The sequence below is a fragment of the Columba livia genome, chromosome 15, assembly GCF_036013475.1.
Source record: "Columba livia isolate bColLiv1 breed racing homer chromosome 15, bColLiv1.pat.W.v2, whole genome shotgun sequence".
Classification (NCBI taxonomy): domain Eukaryota; kingdom Metazoa; phylum Chordata; class Aves; order Columbiformes; family Columbidae; genus Columba; species Columba livia.
Window position 1 is genome coordinate 6,981,911 of NC_088616.1, and position 23,614 is coordinate 7,005,524.

At 42.7% G+C, this 23,614-nt stretch overlaps 1 protein-coding gene across 1 annotated transcript; it reads left to right on the forward strand.

The window, feature by feature from the left end:
* The first annotated feature begins 4,806 nt into the window (after positions 1-4,806).
* On the forward strand, positions 4,807-21,802 carry HAPSTR1 (HUWE1 associated protein modifying stress responses). The gene is made up of 4 exons (XM_065030807.1): positions 4,807-5,209; positions 6,073-6,153; positions 10,272-10,547; positions 18,338-21,802. The coding sequence occupies exons 1-4, from the start codon at positions 4,990-4,992 to the stop codon at positions 18,580-18,582; spliced, it is 822 nt and encodes a 273-aa protein (XP_064886879.1). The 5' UTR covers positions 4,807-4,989; the 3' UTR covers positions 18,583-21,802.
* The last annotated feature ends 1,812 nt before the right edge of the window (positions 21,803-23,614 follow it).

Consider the following 23,614-nt stretch of genomic DNA (forward strand, 5'->3'; position numbering starts at 1 on the left):
CAAGAAACACCACTTGTTTCAGTGGAACCAAATATGTAGTAAGGTACTACGAGTCAAACTGAAAACAGTGTCTGCTGCTCTTTTTGGTAGCATTTGAATTCCCATGTAAATGATCTGTATCTTGGTGTAGTCATGTGGTCTTTCTTGCAACAAGAGAGTTTTACTCCTCGTCTGGATTGTTTCATGATTTTGATATCAGAGCCCTGACATGAGGTTTGGAGAATCTTGTTCTCGTAGAACCAGACCGTTCTCCTTCCTGCACTACGCATTGGGGCAAAAATTCTCTGGGTCTCTATTTTAGGCAAAAATAAATTGACCAAGCTTTAATCATGTAAGTTTCAAACTGCTTTATGTGACAACATTTTGATCGTGGTGTTAGAAGTGCCGCTACTGATGTGCTCTCAGGACATCGCCAGCAGGACACAGACACTGCTGCAGTATTCCTTTTTATTTCAGGTTATCAACATTTTAAAATTCAAAACACCACTCAGATAGCCTTTTGGCAGTGCTTATCTAGCTCTGTGTCGCGGAACACACCTTTACCTAGGAATGCACCTTTACCTAGGAACGCACCTTTACCTAGGAACGCACCTTTACCTAGGAACGCAAATTGGCAAAGAAATCCTTTTATCCTATTTTCTTTATTTTCTGCTTCCTGTATGACTCCAAAACAGGAGAATATGGGGCTCTTGAGACCGTAACAAACACTCATATATTGATGCTAATGACCTCTGTCAATCAGTTTCTGTTTCAGCCTCATTCAAGTGTTTCCAGTAAGGGTGCTCTATCTTCAGCTTTTTCAGTGGGGAATTGCTGTAACAAGCCAACATACATAAAAGCACAACTGATCACATCAGTAACAGGTTAAACTGTCTTGATTATCTGATATGCAACAGTCAGGCCACCACTGTTCTCTGTAAACCAGACTTCTCACAGACACCTGCTGCTTGCTTGCTCATCCCTAATACTTGGGCTGAAAACTTTTGCCTGAGAAACATCACGATTTCCAGTTGAGTAATTTCCTTCGCTGCTGACCTGCTTTTGTGGAGGACAGCACACCTAGAGTCTGATCCCCAAGGACAGAATGGTGAAAAGAAATTAAAATATTGTCACTCAGACCTGGTTTGTTTTTTTTTTTCTTTCTGCCTTTTTTCTCTTTGATGAAAAGAATACCAGCTCCCTTCAGTTCCTCCAATATCTTAAACTATCATGAAAATTCACTTGTATGAGTATCCACACATTTGGCCACAGCACTGAGAAAACATTTTCATATCTATATTCAACCATCTACACATGCAAGTATTTAAAATGTTAGTGTTCACTTTGAATAGGTTGTATTATCAGTAAGCTCTCCTCTTCCCCCAATATTTTAAAAATGTTTTCCTTTATTTATTGTTAAATTCAACTCCTAGTAAGAGTCTGCATAAGGGAATAAAACAAGTCTTCAGAGCCTTTGACAATTAGCATACACTCATCATGCTCCAGTAATTATCTCCCCCGAGACTTCTCTTGGGATGCCACATGGCTCTCATCACTGCAGCGCTCCCGTGGGGCAAATTAAGAGGCAAAGCACCAAGATGACTCAGATGCCACACTCACCGTGTGCACACCATTGATCTCCCGGGCTTTTTGCATTTGACTCCAGCCAACAAATCGCTTGTCAGCCACCAAACCCAGCACAGCTGCGTTTGTTCCAGGCCACTGATGGCAGGTCAAAACGGATTAGTGTGAAACTTGTTCTTTATTTACAGGGAGCAAAAGTTCTTTAGCGAATCAGAACTGCTCAGAGGACACAGGCACTGAGCTTCCTAGGAGGCATCAGGGTGCCCTTGGGAGCGTTTGGGTGTGTTAAGGGTTTTTTTGCGCATGGTGCTTTTGTTCCTTTTTCTTCTCCCCTTTGCTGCCTCCGTCACAATTTACCCAAGGACAGTGTTCATTCTTCATTTAATACTACTTCTCTACCAGCAGGACCCCTTTGCTGCATTATTCTTCCAGTGCCAGAAAACACTTGACTCCTTTCCCAGGTCCCCGACATCCTTTTTATCTTCAGGTGGCATAAAGACATCTGTAGGCCAAGCTGAAGTTCTTCAATCCATTCTAGCAAAAAATGATGTAAGTTTTCTAAATTTAAAATTCAGTATCTCTGTCCTCAGCTATGCTAAGCCTCTCCACACTATTATCCAAGAAACTGCCAATAGCCACTTCAGAAAAACATAAAAACAATTGATACAGCAACTCCAACACCACCCACCCCACTTGGTGCGATGTTTGTAAAAAGGAAAACTGTCCTCTTAAAATCTCAGCATTTTCTATCAGCTGTAGATATTTCAGAGAACCGTGCACAGCAGGGTTTCTCTAAATTAAACCAGGAAATGTGGGCGCTGCGCTTTTACCCAGGATTACCTAGCGATGCATTGCAACTCCCGGCTTGATTTATACTGAATGGGCATCAGTCATAGCCAAATTTCAGGACTGCATGCTTGGTAAATCATGACTAACACTACATTGTATTGCAGTAACCAACTGCTTGTTTCACAGTTGCCAACGTTATGCAACTCTTTAAATATTCAGATAAACAGATGTGTGGTGCACAAAACCTGGGATAGCCGTGTCCCCTCCTGCCTCAAGTTCCACATGGTAACTTCTGATCTCAGCTCTTAGAGAGAATCTGCAAAGCCCACTGAAGTTGACGGGATCGTTTCTGCTCACCTTTAGTTACAGGAGATGGATTTAAGTACCTTGTTTATGGGAGAAGTACTTCAACACAATCCCATCACGCATTTCCATTTGATACCTTTCAATATTTAAACAATTCAGGAGTATAGGGAATGAACATTTCCAAGTTGTAGGTAGTTTATAAGAAACCCTGTTCAACAGAGAAGATAGTTCCCTCTCCTGTTCTTTGTTTTCTTTGAAACTGTTGCACAGGAGAAAAATCTATGTTCCACCACAACATGTACTTACTGGCCTGCTGATCAACATACGACTTACAAAACCTATTTTCATTGACTATCAACATACAACTTTTAAAAATGTATTCCATTAATTTCTTTTCTATGCTTTGTACATTCATAAAATCCCAATGGCTTATTTCTAGGACTTCTCCTAAACCTGCTGAAGTTCACAATCCTAAACAGGAGCTGGAGAGAGCTTTCCTCATAAAGGAACAGAATATCCATGCCTCTGTGTGTGAGCAGTAGTGCCACAAAGTACACATTAAAAAGTCAATGCCACAACTTCAGTTTAAGCACAGGTACCCTGGGGTGTGGACACTCATCTTTTCTACTCCCACAGAGTACCGCAGCACAACCCACGAGCAGGATGGCCCTGGTAGTTAAGTGTCAGTGGTCTAGGAAACACAATAGCCTGCAGTTCTAGTTTTCAGTTGTCCTTAGAGATAAAAAACCCCAACAGTTCTAACTATCTCCTCATACCATCTCTTTTCCCACTACATATGATACAGGCTTGAATTTCTTTACATTTTGGGAAGGTGTGTGAAGTTCCAAGTTCAAAATTGGAACAAGTATGGATACTTATGAATAAAATAGACTGCCAGAGGAAGAAACTCCATAAAGCTTGTGTTTCTCACATCCAGTGGGTTTGAGTGGGATGGGGACACCAGACTATCAGTTTATATGTAATACCAGTTTGACAATGTGAAAGAGCTGATCCGAAATCTCGCAGTGCCGTGTAGCAGTGGCATCAGACTCGGGACAGCAGGCGCAGAACCAGCTGCAGATGTTCCCAGCCTTCGCACCAGAGCAACGAACCACCAGAGACGAGCATTATTTACAAAGCTCTGAGTGGGGAACACGAGGTGCGCGCCTGCAGATCGCTGTTTCTACACAGACTCGTGGTTTGGCGCGTGAGCTGGCACAGGGGGGTGTTTGCTTTGATTGAAAGTAGCACTGTGATGGGAGTAGCGAGGAAGATGTTTTCCACAGCAGCATTTTGCAGAGATTGTGAGGTAATGAGTTCTTAGAACAGGCACAAATAAGCTGTGATTTCCATCTGTTGGAATTTTGCTTGGAACAGTGCAAATACTCCACAAGAAATGGTAAATAATAACAGTGTAAACACGGTAGAACAAGGATCGCAAGGGTTTGCCTACTCATCGCAAGCCCCCGGTGACAGCTCACCCCGAGCGCGGGAGCCGGGCCTGGCGGTGCCGCAGGGCCCAACACCGGGACGGCCACGTTCCCCCGGGCCTGGCGCCGGCCATGCCCGCAGGCCGGGCGGAAGAAACAACCTCCCGGGCAAGGATCTCCCCTCAGGTGGGTAGGCGGCGGCCGGCTGCCAGCTCACAGGCTTCGGCCCCGCCGGCAGCGGCCGGGGGTGAGCCCGCGGCGGGACAACGCCTCACCCCGCTCGGGGAAGGCCCCGGCGCCAAGATGGCAGAACCGCCCTGCCCGCGCAGCCCCGCTGCGGCCGTACCGGGGCGCCAGGCCCACGATCCGCCGCGCAGCCCAGCGCTGCCCGCGACCCGGGCCCGGCAGGGGGCGAGGGGCGCCGGCGGGCGGAGCCGCCTCGGGGCCCGGCGCATCACGCCAGGGGGAGGGCCCAGGCCACGGCGGGGGAGGCCACTGCGCCTGCGCGTCGCGGCCGACGCCATCTGCACACGGGTGTGTGACAGCGTAACCAATCTTGCGCCGGGGCCCGGCCCCCCGGTACGTCACACTTGACGGACGTGCAGGCGGTCCAGTGAGAGTCGGAGCTGCCGTTCAAACCGGCGGTGCCGGCGAGGTGGCGGCCAGTCGGGCGGCGGGGGCGGGCACTGGGCAGCAGCAGTTCATAGGCGTCTCCGACGGGCTTTTACTGCGCTCGGGGCGGTGCCGGCGCTCAGTGTGTTTGGAGCCGGCGGACGGGCGGCCGGGCCCGGGAGTATGGGGGTGAGGTAGGGCCGGCCCAGCTGCGGAGGGGGTCGAGCGCGGCTGCCCGGCGGGGCCGGGCCTGCGCGGCGGCGGAGAGAGACGCGGAGCCGGTCGGAGGATGGAGGACAAGAAGGAGGAAGGTGAGGCAGAGATCCAGGAACACGGGCCCGAGCACTGGTTCAGCAAGTGGGAGCGGCAGTGCCTGGCCGAGGCCGAGCAGGAGGAGGCCCTGGCCCCGGAGCTGCAGGACGAGGCGGCGGCGCAGCCCGAGCACAAGCAGCAGAAGCTCTGGCACCTCTTCCAGAACTCGGCCACCGCCGTGGCGCAGCTCTACAAGGGTGAGCGCTGCGGGGGGTCTGGGGCGGGGAGGGGGTCACTGCTGAGCCGGGCGGGACGGGGCTTGGCGGGCGGTGAAGCCCGAGCACGGCGGGCTCGGGGCCGGGCCCGGAGGTGTTGTCGGCGGGGTCGGGGTGGGGGGGCGCTGAGGCGCGGGGCGGCCGCGGAGCCGCCGGGGGTGGGGTGGGAACGGGACGGCGGCGTCACAAAGGGGATGTGGCGGCGAGAGCGGCCTGGGCAGGGGGAGGAGCGGCTTCCGGCCCGGGGGCTCCGCGCCCGTCCATAGAGGCAGACGGGAAAACAAAATGGCGTGACGGGAGCTGCTGCTCGGACGTCGCCCTGCGCGGCCTGGGCCGCTGGGCTGGCTCTTGCGTCGGCCCGGCCCGGGCCCCGTGTCCCGGAGGGGTCGGCCCGGGCGATCGGTCGGTGGGGCCCTGCCGGCCCGGGCAGGCACGGCGCTCCCGGGGAGAGCGGCCTCGGCGAGACCCCAGTCGGCCGGGACGAGGCCTGTGAATGGTCGGGGAGCGCCGGGGGCGGGGAGGGTGGGGGCAGACCGGGAAGCCCGGCCCTGCCGGCGGCTCCTGCCGCCCAGCCCGGGGAAGAGGCTCCGACAAAATGGCGAAGTGCGGGGCCGGCCCCATTGTGCGGCGGGGGCTGCGGGCGGGGGCCGCGCCGGGCGCTCCCCCGGCGGGCTGGGGGGGGCGCCGCCGCCGCCGCCGCTCGGGCCCGGCCCGCTGCCGGCCCGCCCTTCTCGGCCCTGGTCCCGGGTTGCCTTCGGAAGGTGGAACAAAATGGCGAAACCTAACATGGCCGTTCGGAGTTGGTGACTCCAAAATAAACAGCGTGTGTCCTTCCCTCCCTGCAGACCGGGTGTGCCAGCAGCCGGGGCTCTCCCTCTGGGTTCCCTTCCAGAACGCGGCCACTGCGGTCACCAACCTCTACAAAGGTAAGGGGCTGCCCCCCCTAGCTGCCCCCAGCCCTCCCCGCCGAGCTGGGCTCCCCTCTGCCGCCTGCCTGCCTTACTCATGAGCAGGGCCTGGTAATGTCTCTTATTCACCCTGATAAAATCTAACCCGAGACTGCTTCCTGAATCTTGCAAGTTTTCCCTGGGCCAATTTAGCTGACGGTAGCTGAATCTTTTCTGTTGCCTCATGTTGGTGACTAATAACTTAAAAGATGTTTTACTTCAAGACCATTGAAAAAGGATGTCTTTCGTGTGTGGTTTGATCTTGTGAACTCAAGGGAAGAGTGCAGTAGCCTGTTAAACAGTGCTTAAATTTCCTGTGTTTTATGTGTTTGATGGTGTATTAAATATTGGCATCTCAGTAAATACATGTGCATTTGTGGTGAAGCATAATGTGCGTTTAGTGTTTGTAAAACTCTGTGTAGATGTTATGTGACAAAGTTTTAGCATCTTGTGACAGCAAGGCTTCTTAAGTAAGCTTGCCAGTTTATTTTAAGCACTAGAATGCTATTATGACTGTGTCTGGGGGGGCTGGAAGAAAACGGTGTTAGGTTAAACTTTGATCAGAGTGCACTCTGCATGTGGCTGAGCTTTTGTGCTGTTTTACTGTGTGTCGGTCAGGATCTGTTTCTGAACTCTGCTGTTCTTTGGGTAATCGCAAGAATTCTTGTCTGCAGAAGTTAGTTTAAAAGATTGGACAAAAATGATATCTAGATCAGTGTGGGCTTAAGTTGACACAGTGTGATTCCCATTGTTACTGTCTTCCATTCCTAGGAAGGAAAAATGCTTCAAAGTTCCAAGTTGTTTTTCTGACTTGTAGTTTAATACTTTTTTTTTTAGTTGTGAGGTGTGTTGTTTGTTTGGGTTTGTTTTTTCTTTGTCTCTGCAGCATTATCTATAGCTCTACCTGCACGTTCTTTCATTTGTCTCCAGTTTCCCATTTTGGATTAATTTTAAGCAATTGAACTTAGTATGTTTGTGATGGCTGATTTGGTTTCTGACAGATGAGGGCAGAGCAAGGAGGAAATGTAGGTGCAGAACGCTCCCTGCCAGAGACTTCTGTCTTGTGGAGAGTGCATTTGAATGTTGTGTGTGTGTCACAGGTCATACAAAGGGGCAGCATGTCACATAACAGGGTAGGTGCTGGCCCGAGGGGGTGGGTCACCAGACCTTGGTCACTTGAGCATGGTGCTAGCGTAGAAACATGTAGTGTTAATAAACTGTTTGGAATAATTATAGTCTATTGTTACAAATGGCATTGCTCTCACTTATAACATCTTTACTAGAGACTTAAACTGTTTATTTTTGATGGAATCGTTTGATTACTTGTGCTATAGACAAAATAAACCATATTTTTATGCAACAATTTTATTAATAAAAGAGCATGTGTGTGAAGGTCAGGGAAACTAGAATTCAGGAAGCTGTCTTTAGTCAGGTGTGATGTAATACTTTGCTGAAACAAATCCTTCCTTCAAATGGGTCTCTAGCTGCTGAAGTACCTCAGTTACTCAAAACTGCCATATGTCTATTTTAAATTAACTTCCAAGTGGGTCGAAGTTTGAGAGCACAGGTAGAACCAGCTAGACACTGGCATACCAGGCAAGTTGGAGGCTCTTAATGTGAATTTCCCCTTGTCAGTGATGAACATGGCTCTTTAAACATCTCCTGTTGTTACATACTCAGTAATGTTAGTGCTTTGGGGGACTCTGTCAAAACACTGGAGAAGTATTTGGTGTGGTAAACTGAACACCACAAACTGCATCTTGCCTTGTCAGTTGGTTTCTGATGTCATACATATTTGGATTTTTGAAGCATTATAATTCTTTTCAATGAGCTATATGAGGAATAGTGCATACAGAGAATGCCATGATGTCTTGAATGTCAGCATTTTTCTTCACACCAACTGTGAAGCTCTTAAATGGTGTATTTCTGATTGGTGTTGCTGATAGAGACAATACTGAAAAGACATGTGAGTATTGTCCAGATGGCACTAAGGAAGTGAAGGCATAGCTTGTAATGTAGGATTTAGAACTTAAGGCTGCTGTAGAAAGTCTTAGGTAATATTAGAATAAGGCTTCTGAGCCTATAGTTTACTTTATTTTTATTTTTTTAAAAAGTGGAATGTTTGCTCATGCTAGTTCTTACTTAGTAATTGCAGAATGTATGTGATTTGAGCACTTGTATTTTGCCAGCTTAGCTTTGTAAACAAAGTACTTGTAGCTTTTACTATAAAAATCTAAACTTTCCTGGAGTAATAATTCTTGAAATTTGTCCATGCTGCCTCAGCAGTCAGTGTGTTTGACCTCATAACTAGTTCCTGGTTAGTCCTCTGAAAAGCATTCTTGTGTTACAAAGAAAGCAGGTTATTGCCATCAAGCTGGGCTCCTCATATCTGGGAAGGACTTAAGGTATTTCAGAAAGTGATTAAAGCAATACTGTCTGTTTCCAGGTTGGCTCTGAAGTGTTTGGGCAGCTTCTACTGTGAGCTGCTTTGGAGGATAAAATGGCTGGAGGAATAGTCTGTTGTGTTGCCATTGCTTTTGCAGAAATTAGCGTTTGTAAGTCTTCCAGTCTTTTAATTTTAAAGCAGCACAGGCAAAATACTCTTAGAGTGCATAAAAGTAACTAACATGTTAAGTATGCTCTGTGTATACCTGTATAGCTTATATACTAAAAGCTCCAAGGTGTAATAACTATGGTCAGTTGGAGATGTTTGGTTTTTTTGGTAGGTTGTGTTGTGTTTTAAGTGCTGCTCTCTGATAGCATAGATTTTAATGCTTTCTTGTGGAGCATGCAGTGGTGCCTTAGAATGTGTCTTAATAGTGATTTTATTTTTAATTTTTGAGTGTGAGCAAACTGATGTGCATGTCACAGTTTACCTGTAAACTGGTGTCTTGGAGAGCTGTTCTTAAACAAATCACTTAAGAGCCATTTGCCAAAAACAGTGTTACATTGAACTTCATTAATAAAGCGAGAATGCAAAAAGCTGTTACCAGCTTTGCTAGATTAAAAAATAAAAAGAACAAAAGCCCAACACCACTATGGAAATTGAGTAAATGAAATTGGAGTGGATACATTGATATCTGTTAATGGAACAGGAGCAACATAGTAGTAGTTGTAATAAAACTGAAATACCTGTTGGCAAAGCTCTGATAACAAATGCATGACAAACAAGATGAGGCTAATTGTGTAGAGAAGAGGGTTTGTCCCACCTGTTGTCAGAAACTTCCTCATACTTAACCTAGTAGCCAGAAATGTACTTACTGAAGTTGGAAAGCAATGCAATACAAGGCATTTGTGTGGTTCTTAGAGGCAAAGTTATAACTGATGTGCACAGGTGACCAGTTACATCAATGGAGAATGAAATTGCATTTAGTAGTGGGATTAATTGCAAATAATGTGTTTAAAGCCTTTGTATATCAAATTTGCAATGGGATTTTACAAGGGGAATGAAATTCTCTTAGACTTCCTTTGTAAATGGTGTGTTGCCTCATTAAAAGGCATTGAGAACACTTGTGTTCTAACTAGTTTTGAAACTATGGTCTTCTATGAGTTGCCTCTGCAATTGAAGTTGAGATGAAGCTTGAAGGACTCAAAAGAAATCTGAGTGTTCTGAAAATTCCTTACATATCAGAAGTAAGAAAAGCAGTTATTCCTTGTTTTATGTGGGGTTTCCTGGCTGTACTGATGCACTTTAAGAGTGTGTCTCTTAAACAGCATTGTCTGTTGATTTTTAAGTACCTTCCTCAGACTGACAAGCTCGAAGTGTTTTTAATGTTAATCCAGTATGATTTCATGAACAGTGCTGTAATGTTGACTTGAAGTATAGCAAATGCTATTTAGGTGGTGGTTGAGTTGCTTTTGACTTGTAAAGGGGGAGGAATTTTTGCCTGATGTTTTCTTTAGGTTTACTAGCACTTGTAGTGCTAGTTAATTTGTAGTGCTGGTTAATTTGTTAGGTCTAACTTGGTATGGTGTCACAGTAACCTGTAGAAAATCACCTTCTTTCCCATGGTTGACAGACAGCTGTATCAGTGATGTGCCATACTCTACATTGCTCTATCTGTCATACTAAGAACTTTTTTTCTGTCTTCTTGCAGAAAGTGTGGATGTCCATCAGCGAAGCTTTGATGTAGGAATTCAAATTGGCTATCAGCGGCGGAATAAGGATGTGTTAGCTTGGGTTAAAAAACGCAGAAGAACTATTCGTAGAGAAGACTTGATCAGCTTCCTATGTGGAAAAGTTCCTCCTCCAAGAAATTCTAGAGCTCCCCCAAGACTGACTGTAGTATCCCCTAACCGAGCTACTTCAACAGAAACTAGCTCATCTGTAGAGACTGATTTGCAACCCTTCCGTGAAGCCATAGCTCTGCATGGTAACAGTAATTTTTTCAATACTACTTGGTTGTAATTGGGTGGGGGTTTTTAAAGCATGTCTGGCTCTTAGCTGTTGTTGGTGTCCTAATATGTCATGTACCTGGTGTTCCAGCTGATGGTATCTTTCTTTCTCTTAAGGGGATTTTTGCATGCATAAAGCATGTTAGCTACTAAAAAGTTGAATAGCCAAAATATTTTAAATGAGGAAGAGGTATTGTATAAAAATGAGGCTTGGATTTGTAATATTCTACAGCTGTGAACTTAACAGTTAAATGTCAACTCTTGGTGTTGAAGAATGAAGAGACTTGGCATTCATATCAATGCTAAAGTAAACAGAATTCTTGAAAAATGATAATACTATGCTAGAAACTAGTTAAATACTAAGATTTGCCTAGTAGCAAATAATTAGCAAATTTTTGCAGGTTTGGGGAGAGAATATTAATGTCTGACTACTACTCTCTGGGTATGACCATCCAACCTGTTCCTCATCCACCCACTAAATCCATACCTCTCCAATTTAGGGAGAAGGCTGTTGTGGGGGACAGTGTCAAAGGCTTTACTGAAGTCCACACAGGCAACATCTGTAGCCGTTGTCCATTAAAGTAGCTACTCCCTTGCAGAAGGCCACTAGATTGGTCAGGCAGGACTTGCCCTTGGTGAAGCTGTGCTGGCTGTCTCGAATCACTTCCCTGTTGTCCATGTGTCTTAGCAGAGCTTCTGGGAGGATCTGTTCCATGGTCTTCCCAGGCTGACAGGTCAGTAGTTCCCAGGGTCCTCATTTCTACCCTTTTTAAAAAAGGGTGTGGTGTTTCCTTTTTTCCAGTCACCAGGGACTTCACCTGACTGCCATGACTTCTCAAATATCACGGACAGTGGCTTGGCAACTACAGCAGCCAGTTCCATCAGGGCTCTGGGATGCATCTCATCAGGTCCTATAGACTTCAGGTTCCTCAAGTGATCATGAGGAGAACAAGTGCAGAAGCTGGCTATCACCTGATATGATGTGATAAACACCTTCTTAAACAATCTTTTCTGAAACTGTAGTTGAATCTGGTGTGCCAGTTGGTTTACTCTCGGGTGAGAGTGAGCTAGCTAGACTCACTTCTGCACAGTGAGCTCTCAAGGAGAGTAAACTCAGGCATTTTTATTGGTAATATGATTCTTTTCATGTCCTTGTATTGTTCCTCAGCATCTGTTTTGTACAGAGGTGGTTTATGAAAGTCACTTCTCTATAGCATGGGAATCTGAACCATGAGATGCAAGGTTTTCTTTCATAGTTCATAACCTAGTGTAGGGTCATGTGGACTGTAGGAAATTCTTTGCTCTGTGCTGGCACTGCAGGGGCTAGAAATGTGTTCTTCATCAGCTGGCTGACAGGATTACATGTCAGTCACCTTCTGGATTAGGTTCTCCTGATATCAGTTTCAATCTGGTCTTTGACACAAATGCTTTTGTGCTAATCCTTTAGTGACTAGGCTTATATTTGGCCTCAACTGTTCTTAGGTTATTGCCTACAATGTCTGCATTCCTCCAGCTTCTCTCCCCTGTTTCTTAAGAGAAGTTGTGATTAAACCACCTTCCAAACTATTTTTGTCTTTATTGTAGGGCTTCTCAGAACTGAGTTTTGATGTTTGAAAGCTGTGTAGGATCTTCAGGTGTGTGTAAATTGTCCTCTGTACAGATAAACATATCATTTTTGGTAGACTGTTTAAATGTGGCTTGCTACTTCTAGGTATTGTGAGGAAATGTGAGAAAACCTGATTGTTAACAGTGTCAGCGAGTGTTCAGGGCTAAGGCTTTAAGGGGAATTTTTGATTGGTGTGTCAGAGTGATGCTATGGAAATGGAGTATTCATTGGTGATGTGAATGGGCTGAATTACATTTGAGGTGTAATGCCAAAACTCTGCTGCTCTAAGCAAGAACTCTTTTAGTGAAGCAGGGATAGGCATGAATCTATGGCACCAAATAAAGCTCTGTGGAAGCAGAGTTGGTTTGACTTCTCAGAAATAGGTACTAATAGTTTTAAAGACCATGATGCCATAACTTGCTGATCGTGCTCTTTGATGGGGGCAGTACCTCTGTTTAGATCATGTAACCTCTGGATGCTTCATAATCACATCTGAAAACTTTACAGAAGTGGTGGTAACGAAGTAGCCAATAATGAAATGTTTTCTGGAACATCAAACACAATTCCAGGTCTATGCCCTGGGTTAAAACATTAGAAGTATCTTTGGGTGTCAATTCAATCTTAAAACTGTATACTGCATCTGAAAAGAGATCTATTAAAGTTGGATTTTTCAGCCTTACCTCTATCTCAGACTTTGTTACATCGGGCCCATATTATAGGTCCACAAGGTAGTTGACTGCTTTCTTGACAAAAGCTAGGGATTTTGAACTTAAATTAATCTTGTGATATTGATTATCAATAGTTTTTGTGCTATTAGGACACTTCTTTTTTTTCCCTTCTGTTCTGCTTTCAAGACTTGTTACAGTAGCTAAAAGCAAAGTCATCATGATAAAAGTGTACTGACACAAGAATGTTTAAGGTGTATGTGATGTACCTTTTTACTATGGCATCAGTGCTGTACAGCTGTTACTGAAATCTGTAGTGTAACTTCAGGGTACTTGTGAACAAGTTTTTGGAAACAAGTAACCTATTGAGAGAGTAAAACTCTGCTAAATAAAAAATCTTTGCCCATAATATCAGTTTTCCATTATTAGTATGCTGATGGGTAACCTTTGAAATTAAACATGGCTGGAAACTTAAGCTGTGAATACTTAGAAATTAAAGCCTTCAAGAAAAGCAAGAGTGTGTAGCTCAAGGTAATACATGGTATTTTTATTTTGAAGTTTGAGTGGATTTTTTCTGAAACTTCAATAAATCTGTACCTGATGCTTAGATTTTTAGATGCAATCATAGAAGAAATACCTTTATTGTTTACCATTTCAAATATAAATTTGGGTCTTTAAAGTCCAGCAGTCCCTAAAATGTTGCTGTAGTTAGCATAGGTATGGATGTATCTTCACCTACTTTCTGGGTGCATCCTGCCATATCCAGTTCTGTGAGAGAAGAGTTTCAAATGACAGAATTGCATCAAACTGAGCTAATAGTCATAAGATTCCCAAAAGCTGACATGTGCCAGCTCACCGTCTGCCTGGCTGTAGCCAGCATCGTGAGGCTTGCAGCTGGTGGCTGTGCACAGCCCATGTTTGAAATAATGCTTTGGGTTTTTAATGCAGGATGTGCTCTGTGCTTTACATACCATGCTCCCAGTATAATGACAGAAAATGCTGTGATTTGAGGAAGTAGCAGCTTAGGAGGACAGTACTGAAATGTGTTAGATTTGAGTGTTTTTAACTGAAAATGCTGTGAGAGGGTGACAGCACAGTGAGGGAGGGTTAGTTGTTTTGCTCCTTAGCTTTATTGTCAATGTATATCAACGTGATTAATTCAGTCCCTGTGGAGGGGGAACCCTTGCTCTAGCATTTTGAAGTATGTGGCTTGGACTCTTTGAAGAGCCTGAATTTCCGTTAGGCCTCTCTATTCTCATCTCAGATGTTAAACTGAAGTATAAAACATGAGTGGTTGTTAGCAGAATGGAGAAGAAGCAGTTGGTAGAAGAGGGGATTGGAGGGTTGAGTTGAGATTAGTTTGAAAGAGTTAAATCTAAAGGTTGTGTGTATATATAGCTATCACAGAGCTGTGCATTGGTATGTGCTGCTGAAACTTGCTCTTTGGGCAGTACTGTGGAAGGGTGAGTATGGCACAGAGGAATGACAAGGATCTATCTGCATGCCATTTTATTTATTTGGGGTTATTAACTAATTCCTGCTTTAGTCATGCTTATTGAAGCGTGAATGTTCTTTTTGATACTTCCTGATTAAAACTTCCAGAAAACAATAGTTAATACTACTACTATACTGGACAGCAATTTATCCAGTATATTCTGTGGTAGAGGCATGAGTAACTCATTATGGACTCACAGTGCAGATAAAATGACATTTACAGTTTGTTAGGCCAGTGTTGATAACTTGCTACTTTTGAGTTGACAGTTTTATTTACCTTAAGTAATTCATGCTCCATAACATACTTTTAGCCGAGCATTCTAATCATTGATAGTTTTGTAGAGTACTCAGTTACAAACTAGAAAAAACTGTGACCAATACTAGTTATACTGCAACTTTTTCTAACAGTACTATAATAAGTGCTTGAGAATATACTTTCAGATAAAAGCAGAGTTCTTTGTGAAATTACTGGCTATGAAATGCCAGATGACTAGAAAGATATGGCAGGAATGAGAATGTAGTAAGTACTGCAAAATATTTCAGACCTCCTCTTCAATCCTTTCAAGTTTAGAAAGGGAGAAAGCCATGTGTCCTTTTGTAAAAGCCTTAGTAGAAAGGGAAATGTCTCCTGTAGAAAGCACTGGGAGACTTCAGAGATATTAATGAGATTGTGAAAGAAGTAAAGACACCTTAGTTGTATGGACAAACTGATGTACCTGTGATCAGGTCATGTTAATCACAATATAGAAATTTGAGGTTGTGAAGTGGTGTTGCTACAGTCATGTCACTTTACTACTTCTGGTACCTGTTACTACTTGCATTACTGCTTTAAATGGTTAAATGCTTTGGGAAGAGGTCTCAGAGTCCACTGAAAACTTCAGCTTGGAATAATTCACAATAAATGGGTTTTCTGAGATTTCTTCTTCGCGTTACAAGAACTTTCCAGGAAAAAATGGACTGTGGATCACAACTCGTGAAGGATTCTTTCTTGGTCAAAGAACAGACCTTTTCAATTGCATTGCTGATTGTCTTCAAAGATGTTGCTTCCATGAAATGGCAACTTGATGTTTCAGTGCACTCCTTGAATTTTCTTTCTGGAATTCTCTTCCATATTAGTTTGATTACTCAATCCTAAACTGTGATCCAAATGTTTGTCAGTTCTGCTTTCTTGGATTGGAGTGCTATGGAATATGCTTAGCTGCCAGTAACTGATACCAAATTGTCACTCAGTCTGGCGTACTCAGTGATGACTGTTACTCACTAGTTCAGTATTAAATACCTCTGAGATGCAAGATTAAACTGCAACTAGAAGTTAATGTTGTGATGCAATATTGTTGTATTGGCATCTTTGTAGAAAATAATTCAAACTACTCTCCTGCCTTGACATTAGGTTATGTTGAAGATATTAACTTCTTAATTATATCCTGAAGGTTGTTTCTGTATTTAAATATACAGTGATTCAGTATTAACTAAATACTGGGAAGTCAATGCCTGCTCCAGGCATTGCTTGCAAACCTTGGCAGTCTGTTTTAGAATATGCTGCAGCATATTACAGATGCGTCTTTCAATTCTGACTTTTGTGTATAACACTTTCAAAAATGCGTGTTGCTTGAAAAGGCTATATTTAAAAACACACTTCTTGAGTGATGCCAAAAAATGTGTTTTCACATCACAGGTTGGTTTTGGGGTTTATTTAGAATAACTCTTTGTACTTGGGCACTAAACAGAGATGTAATGATAAAACAGAATTAGTATGTTGGCCATTTGGTTATGGGTTGTATAATATAAAAGTAAATGACTGATAAGTGGTGTAAATTGTTGACTCTTAGTGGAAGTAACAACACTGAACTTGTGTGTTCAGAGCAATTTTGCTTGGAGTAGTGATGTGGGAGAATCTCTGCCATCAATTTGGATTTGAAACAATGTCACCTGTACACTGTCACATCTTCTCCAGCTTAAATGTACAGGATGAATTAATGTTTTTTCTACTGTATGTCATGCCAGTTGAAATTAAACTTATGTTGTCTTTGAATTGTGAAGTGATTTGTTACCTGCCCAAATTTTGCATATTGGTGGTTTATCCAAGCTATGGTATATGAACTGGCTTTTTCCTTGTACATCTATGTTACCAATTAGCTGCTTTACTTTCTGTGGTAGATGTATAGGAACCTCTTTCATAATGGTTTTGAATTTCAGCTTGACCTTAATCCTGGGAGTACTGGAACAACCTTTGTTTCTGAATTACCCTTTCACTAAACAAATACTGTTATTGTGAATGAATGATGACTTAAATATGAATAAAACCTGCAGGGTCCCTATCAAGACTTCAGACCCTGTTTCTGGGTTGTGTTGAAACACTACTCAGAGCTGTAAGTAAAAGCTTTAAGAAGTGTCAGTGATTAGTGGCTGCTTCTACTTGTTGTTGCATAGTGCCCACTCTGTATAAAAGCAAATCCCATGCTGTTACATGATGAAAGCTTTATGTGTTTGTTCCACAGTAACATACAACAGAGTGAAATTGGTTGGCCTGTTCTGTCCTGACTTTTATATCAACCTGCCATGGCTGCAGATGGCTTTAGAACTTGCCTTCTAGTTGAGGTTTCTGCCAACAGCTCTAGTGGCTCTTGCAGTTTCCATTCACAGAGCCTGTGAAGCTGCCTGTTTGGCCCACCAGCAGCTGATAGACAGGGTTTTGGTAGGCTTGACCTGTCAGCATGTGACTTCTGGCTGCCTACTTGACCATATATGAAGATACATATTAAATGGCATTGCACACACACAAGATGTATGATGTATGGACAAAGATGTAGTGTATTTGAAACTGGAGAAGACCTCTGAGAGAGCTCACGATTTTGAAGGTTACAGAGACAGAAGTCTTCCTGGAGAGCACCACATTTGTGTGTTCTTATTACTAGAGAAACATACAGATCTAACTCTTATTCTGCTGTTCTTCCTCCTCCTGCATGATCTTCCTTTGGTAGTCTATTTCTAGGGCCAACAGATGTTTTTGAAATTTCTCTCATAATACTTAGATTTGAAGCAGTCGTGATAGCAAAGATATTTCTTATCTCTGAGCTCCTTTTTATCTACAAACATAGCTGGAATTCCAAATTGAGAAGAATTGTTATGCTTTCCTGTACTAGCCCTTACTAAACTTGTTTTGGAATATTGTGCTTTTGCAAAGTTGTAGTAGTAACATTACTGAAGACAAAGTTTAAATTAGTATGAAGCTCATGGTTTTCTTGTTTGTTGCCTTTTTCTACAATAAATAATCTTCTGATTTAAAGATTTTATTAATAACCTGAACACAAACCAAAGTAATTGCATGGTGCTTGTTGACAGATTTGATCCAGAACAGTCACAGCAGATTCTGGGGGATTGTTGTGTGGTCTGTTTTGGCTTGCCTTTTTTTTTTTTTTGCCTGCTCTTTTGGATTTTGATAGTTCCAATGTGTTGGTTAATAGTGGCAGCCCTTAAATAAAGCTTTATTTAAAAACTAGTGGTGGTATACACCTGAGATCTGCTGTCATACTGCAGTTTTCTTTAGAACTACAGTGACAAGGGAGTGAAGGGGACTGGGGCGATGGCATCTGAAAAAGGACCTAATCAGGTCAGCCTGGAAAGTCCTTGGTAGGGGGATTTTCTTCAGAGTAATTGTTGCTCTAGTGTGAAGCCTCTATATTGGAATAGTCTATTCTTGAGTATGTCCATGTATTTTTGAATAGCATGTCATGCTTATGGAGCTAGCATTTGCCATAGAGTGCTGTTACAACCTGGTGTATAAGCTCAGTTTTAATGTCATAAGAAGCAGTTTGAGTCATTGCCAGATTCTTATGGTCTAAAAGCTGGGAACATGTGATCTGGACTTGTGGTAAATGTAACAGGACAAAGTGCCTATAACATGTCACTAGGAGTCAGATAAGCTTAATCCCTTCTGCCACACATGGAAAATTAACTTTCTTTACTGTTTGACCTAAATACTTTTTCTTTTTTTCCCCCCCAGGTCTTAGTGGTGCAATGGCTAGTATAAGTGTTCGCTCAAGTACCCCGGGCTCGCCCACTCACGTGAGCAGTGGCTCCAATGCTAGTCGAAGGAGAAATGGACTCCATGATGTTGATTTGAACACTTTCATATCAGAAGAAATGGCACTCCACTTGGACAATGGTGGAACTAGAAAGCGTACCTCAGCCCAGTGTGGCGATGTCATTACAGACTCACCAACTCATAAACGCAACAGAATGATCTAAACTGCAAAAATTTCAAACCCACCATGCTGCTTGAAAGCCACTTGATCCTCAGAGTACTATTGAAAAGGAAACATGAGGCCATCTTTCCATATTCACTGTTTAAAACAAATGAATTCAATAATTGCCATAAAGGAAATTTTAGATATTACATTAGATGCCTCTTGTAACTGCGGCTTTCTTAAACTATATTCTTAGCAGAGGACATCAGATATTGTGTAGTAGTTAGCAAGATCATCATAGGTGAACATGTATCCGTTCCAAGGCTAAAAGTGACCTTACTTGTATTCTTAAAGGGAAAGGAAATTTCAGATGTTTATTTGGTTATAGAATGCTTTTTTTTGTCCTTTATTTCCTGCTGTGTTGAGTATTTGCTTAAACAGTATTGCCAGTTTGACAGAAATTGTCTACAACATGACTTGGCATCTTTGTCAAAACTGCAGGCTTCCATTTTTGCAGCACTGTACCATGCACCTAGTTTCTATATAGTAACAGTGTGCAAGTTATAAATATTGGACTGTACCCTTTTTAGTTTTAAAAGCAGTTGACAATTCTGGTGATTGTGTGATAATGTAAAGAGGTGCTATGATGGTCATGCAATTAATACTTAATATTGAATCAATACAAGGATCTTTATTGGATTCACTTTGTGTGTTCTAGTGCTCTGAAGTTAGCAATATTAAACTTTTCCCCGATTAACTTCATAGGCTTTTAAATCAGTTTGAGAAAATATATGTACTTATTGGTATTATCCTTGTGGTAATCATACACAGTGCAGACTGCACCAGTGCTGACCTAAATTTAGAGAAAGATGTCCTGTAATTGGAAAATAGGCTTTTCTGTTCAGTATTAGTGAAGGGTAGGTTTGTGTACACCCATATCCCATTTTGCATTTCTTGTGAAGTAATTGCCCATTGCTGGGGAGGGGTGGGAGGAGAGGGAGCGAGGGGGAATAGTTCCGAAAGGGGTGTGTTCTAACAAGTAAGTCTTCTGGTCACATGTGGGAACTTGGACTAACTTAAACAAGATTCTGTGTGATGCCGTCTCCTTCAGGAGGGAGTGACATGCAGGTTCTGTGAAGTGCTAAGAAGATAATTTAAAACTGGAAGTTGATTATAAAGCTCTGGATAAACATGCCGTAAGGATGACTTAAAGGATAAATGGCTTTCTTCTTGGGTTGAGCTTACATTCATAGGATTGAACTCTGGCTGCCATAACTTAAGCATAATCTAAAACTGAACTAGAGATCAAGGCTGATCTGAAAATCTGTTTCTGAATGGGGAAGGATATCTGTTGGTCTCAAAGAGCATCCTAACTATTTTACATGTAGGTGCAGCAAGTTTTTGGTGGAGAGCTCTGGCTTTTCAGGGCCTCTAAATCTCTGCCTGGGAAAGGGTAATCCAGGAGGAATAAGAAAATGAAGAGCTCCAAACCTGCAAGTTGGGAAGGGGTATTTAGTGAGGTGGTATGCATGCTTTAACTGGAAGCGTAGGCTGGTTCTTGGATGAAATGCAGCTATGCTAGATTCACAATACTGAAAAAATTGTGATGTTCTAGCTGAGTTAAGGCATCCTGAGCTCCATGTTAATACACAGCTCTTCAAGACTTTTGCTGACATGCTTGTAGAGTCAGATCTTTTTTGTATTATCTTCCCTGTTTGAAGCAGACTTCACTGTAGTTTTGCTCCTTTTTTACCCTGGTGTCCTCTCATTGGTGTTCTGTAGTCAAGGCAAGACAGCAATGATGTGTTAAATTCTTGGAATTCAAGGCTCTTTACCGAGAGCATGTTTTCTGTGCTTTGTGGTGCTTCCATCAAATTTCTTTGCATTGAAGAGCTCTTGAAGATGTCAACAGTTGCACGTACTGTAGCTAGAGGCTCTGTAGTTATGGGACGAGTGTACAGACTGTCCAAAGCAAGATGGTAAGAACTGTTTGAAACCCCCACCTGTGTTATGTAGCTGAACTTGCACATCACCTGAAGACTCAGTATACATTAATTTCAGTTAATACTATTAACTACGATTCATAAGATTTATTTTATGTAAAATACTAATACTTCATGAAGCTAGTTTTCATTTGGAGACTGCTTTTTCAACAAAGATTTTGAAGATGGTATCTAAATATATCTGTTAGTATTTATTAGGCTGTGGGCAGAGGGATTTTTCTGTTCCGAAAGAAAAATCTGGAGTCTTGAACAGAAAGGACACGTGTGAGAACCGTTCTTCAGCTCTTCTGTTTTTTCATTAACTGGTTTGTAAAACTAAGATGCTTATGCTCTGCAACTTCTAACACACTTTACTCTTACATGTGGTAAAGGTAAGATCATATTGGTATCAGTTCTGCATATATGGACTAAACTGTAGCGGTGCTTCTGGTCTAGCCCAAATATACAGAGCCTGTTTGAAGTACTACTCCCCTTCCTTGCAGTGAAATCCTGTTAATGCTTCAAAGCATTAATTCAGCCTAGTACCATCTGAAACAACTTGTCTGGCTTTTTAAGTTGTACCGTTTTGCTTTGAAAAAAGCAGGCTTAGATATTAAACTGGTTGCATTAATGTTTGTGAGGGTTTTTTTTTTTTTGCTTGTACCTTGAATATTTGGCGACTTCTTGATTGTTTTTCATTTAGCCCTGACTGCTGTTTGCTCTTTGTTAACCTCTGCCAGAATGATCAAAAATGCATGTATTCACCTGGTAAACACAAGGAGAACAGGTTGTCTCTTAAAAAAAAATATATAAAAATAAAGTCCAGTATCTGTTGCTTTAAAGACTATATTTCTTGTGCCAGTGTAGAAAATTGACATTCTGGAAATAGCTTTCAGCTGTTATCCAAACCATAGGTCCTGGAGCCAGAAGTGAGTTGATTTTCTGTAAGAAACACTGAGTTGAGAACTGTTTAGTTTGGTAAAAATGGTGCTTAATTTTGCTTTTTCCTATGAATCGTATAGTTGACCGGTCTCTTCTCCGTATACATAAATCTAACATGAATGTGCGGCAAGTTACATAAAGTACATCCTGCACTGAAGCTACTGAGCTTGGCTTGCTTATTAATGAAGTAAGTTTTAAATGTTAAATTTAAATCTATATTACAATAAAGTAATGCAAAAATGATTTTGGCTGATACTGAAGTCCTGCAGTTAAACTTACTCTCAAATGTGGTTTACCCAGCTGGAGTAATAGAAACTCTAAGTCATAATAAACCTAATAAAAAAAAAATAAATACAACTAATCAGACTGCTTTGTAGTTCTTTAAGTTTCTGAATAACACAGTCCATGAGTAAACCCAGAGCAGGGTGTGGGTAGTGTGAGCTGACAGGCTGATTTGGTTCTGCAGAGCAGGATTGTTCTTTAGGAATAGGATTTGATGGTAGCTCTTCAGTCTGGCTACACTGAAGAGACTTTGTCTACTATGGACTAATGAAGATGTTAAAAATTGGGATGTACTGCTACATTTGTACAAGACACTCTGTGGAGCTTAACATCACTAATACTTAGGAGAAGCATCTTAAACCATACTACTTTAAGACCTCTTCAGAAAGTTGAGTGGCATTGACTGCAATGGTAGAGCTTTCAAGTCTCTTGCAAAAGACTCTTTGGACTTGAATGAAATTAGTTGCTTTAATTAGCAGCTTTTCCTGCTTTATGTGCGTCTCCCCAAACCTGCAAACTATTTTTTGCTTATTTGGGTCTTTGACTTTCATTATGAAGGAAAGCTTTAATTCACAGGAGCTTTTGAGTTTAAAATGTTTTTTTAAAATTAATGTTAACATTTCTTCACTTCTAGCCAGTGAAATGCTCCAGTGGGGATTTGGAAAGTGTTCTTAAAAGATGGTGGGTTTTGAGAAGTCATTTGAATGTTGGCCCAGAGCTGGTAATGCTTTGGAAGAAATAAGGAATGCACACCAGGGTTGTTCCACTGAGGCCCATTCCAGACACTGGAGTTATTGCAGGTGACATGGGGACACTGGCACTTGTCACTGGCTGTGCCTGTCTCAAGCGTTCCTGGTCAGAGCATCTGACTCCTGGGGGTGGTTGGAGGCTGGTAAATGTCCTCTGAGCTTAGGAAATGGCTGAAGTTGACACTGGTGCTGCCTGCTGTCCTCACCCTGGGCCCCTTTCAGACCAACTTGAAAACTAAAGATGACTCAAGCTCACAAGGGTAGTAGTGAATAAACCAAATCCACTCGTGTGTACTTGGGAAGCATCACCGAGCTCCGCATTGCAAGAGGGACTTGGAAGAAGAATGTTTCTCAGTGAGTGATGAGTTTGCAGCATTTCCTCTGACTGGTGGGAGCAGCGATGCTGCTGCTCCTGTGCCTGGCAGTACAGCGGCTGTCCACAGGGCTGTGTCTTTACCAGCTAAGGTGGGATGTGGGGAGCACACCAGAATATGACCTTGTTGGAATCTGCTTTGTGGTATTTCACCATTTTTATATCAACTTCAAGTGTACAGTTGGTTCTGGATTCCGCATAAGAAAGCGGCAAGCTGTGCATGAGAGGAAACCCTGGAGTCCTGGTTTGTGTGGTCATGGTGTAACACCATCTTGTGTCTTTGCCAGCAAGAAACTCACAATGCTTGTCCAGCTCTGAAACTCCAGCCACAGGAATTCTTCTGGTATTTTGTATGCTTAATGTCCTTTTTCACAAGGCATCAAAGCAGAGGACCCAAAATTTAAAGTAGTTATACTAAGAGTTTTCTCAGTTTCCGTTGGAGTTTGGATAGGATCGCTCCCACCTGCTGCCTGCACAGCTGTGGGTACCTTTGCTCACAGAATTTGGTCAATGCTGAAAAGTTCTAAGGTTCTCATTTGCTGCTTTATTAATCCATATTTTTGGTTTTATATTGATAATTTTGAACTGAACTTTCTTTCTCATTTCAAAGTGCGTTCCTTGAATCTTGCTTATCTGTAATGCACTATGCAAGACCAAGAGTAAGATGGGGAGAAAATAGCAAGTTTGTTTTCCTGTTTAACTCAGTAATTACTTGATCTCACGTAATTAATAACTCCAGTTGTCTGTAGCATTGCCTCTCTGCAA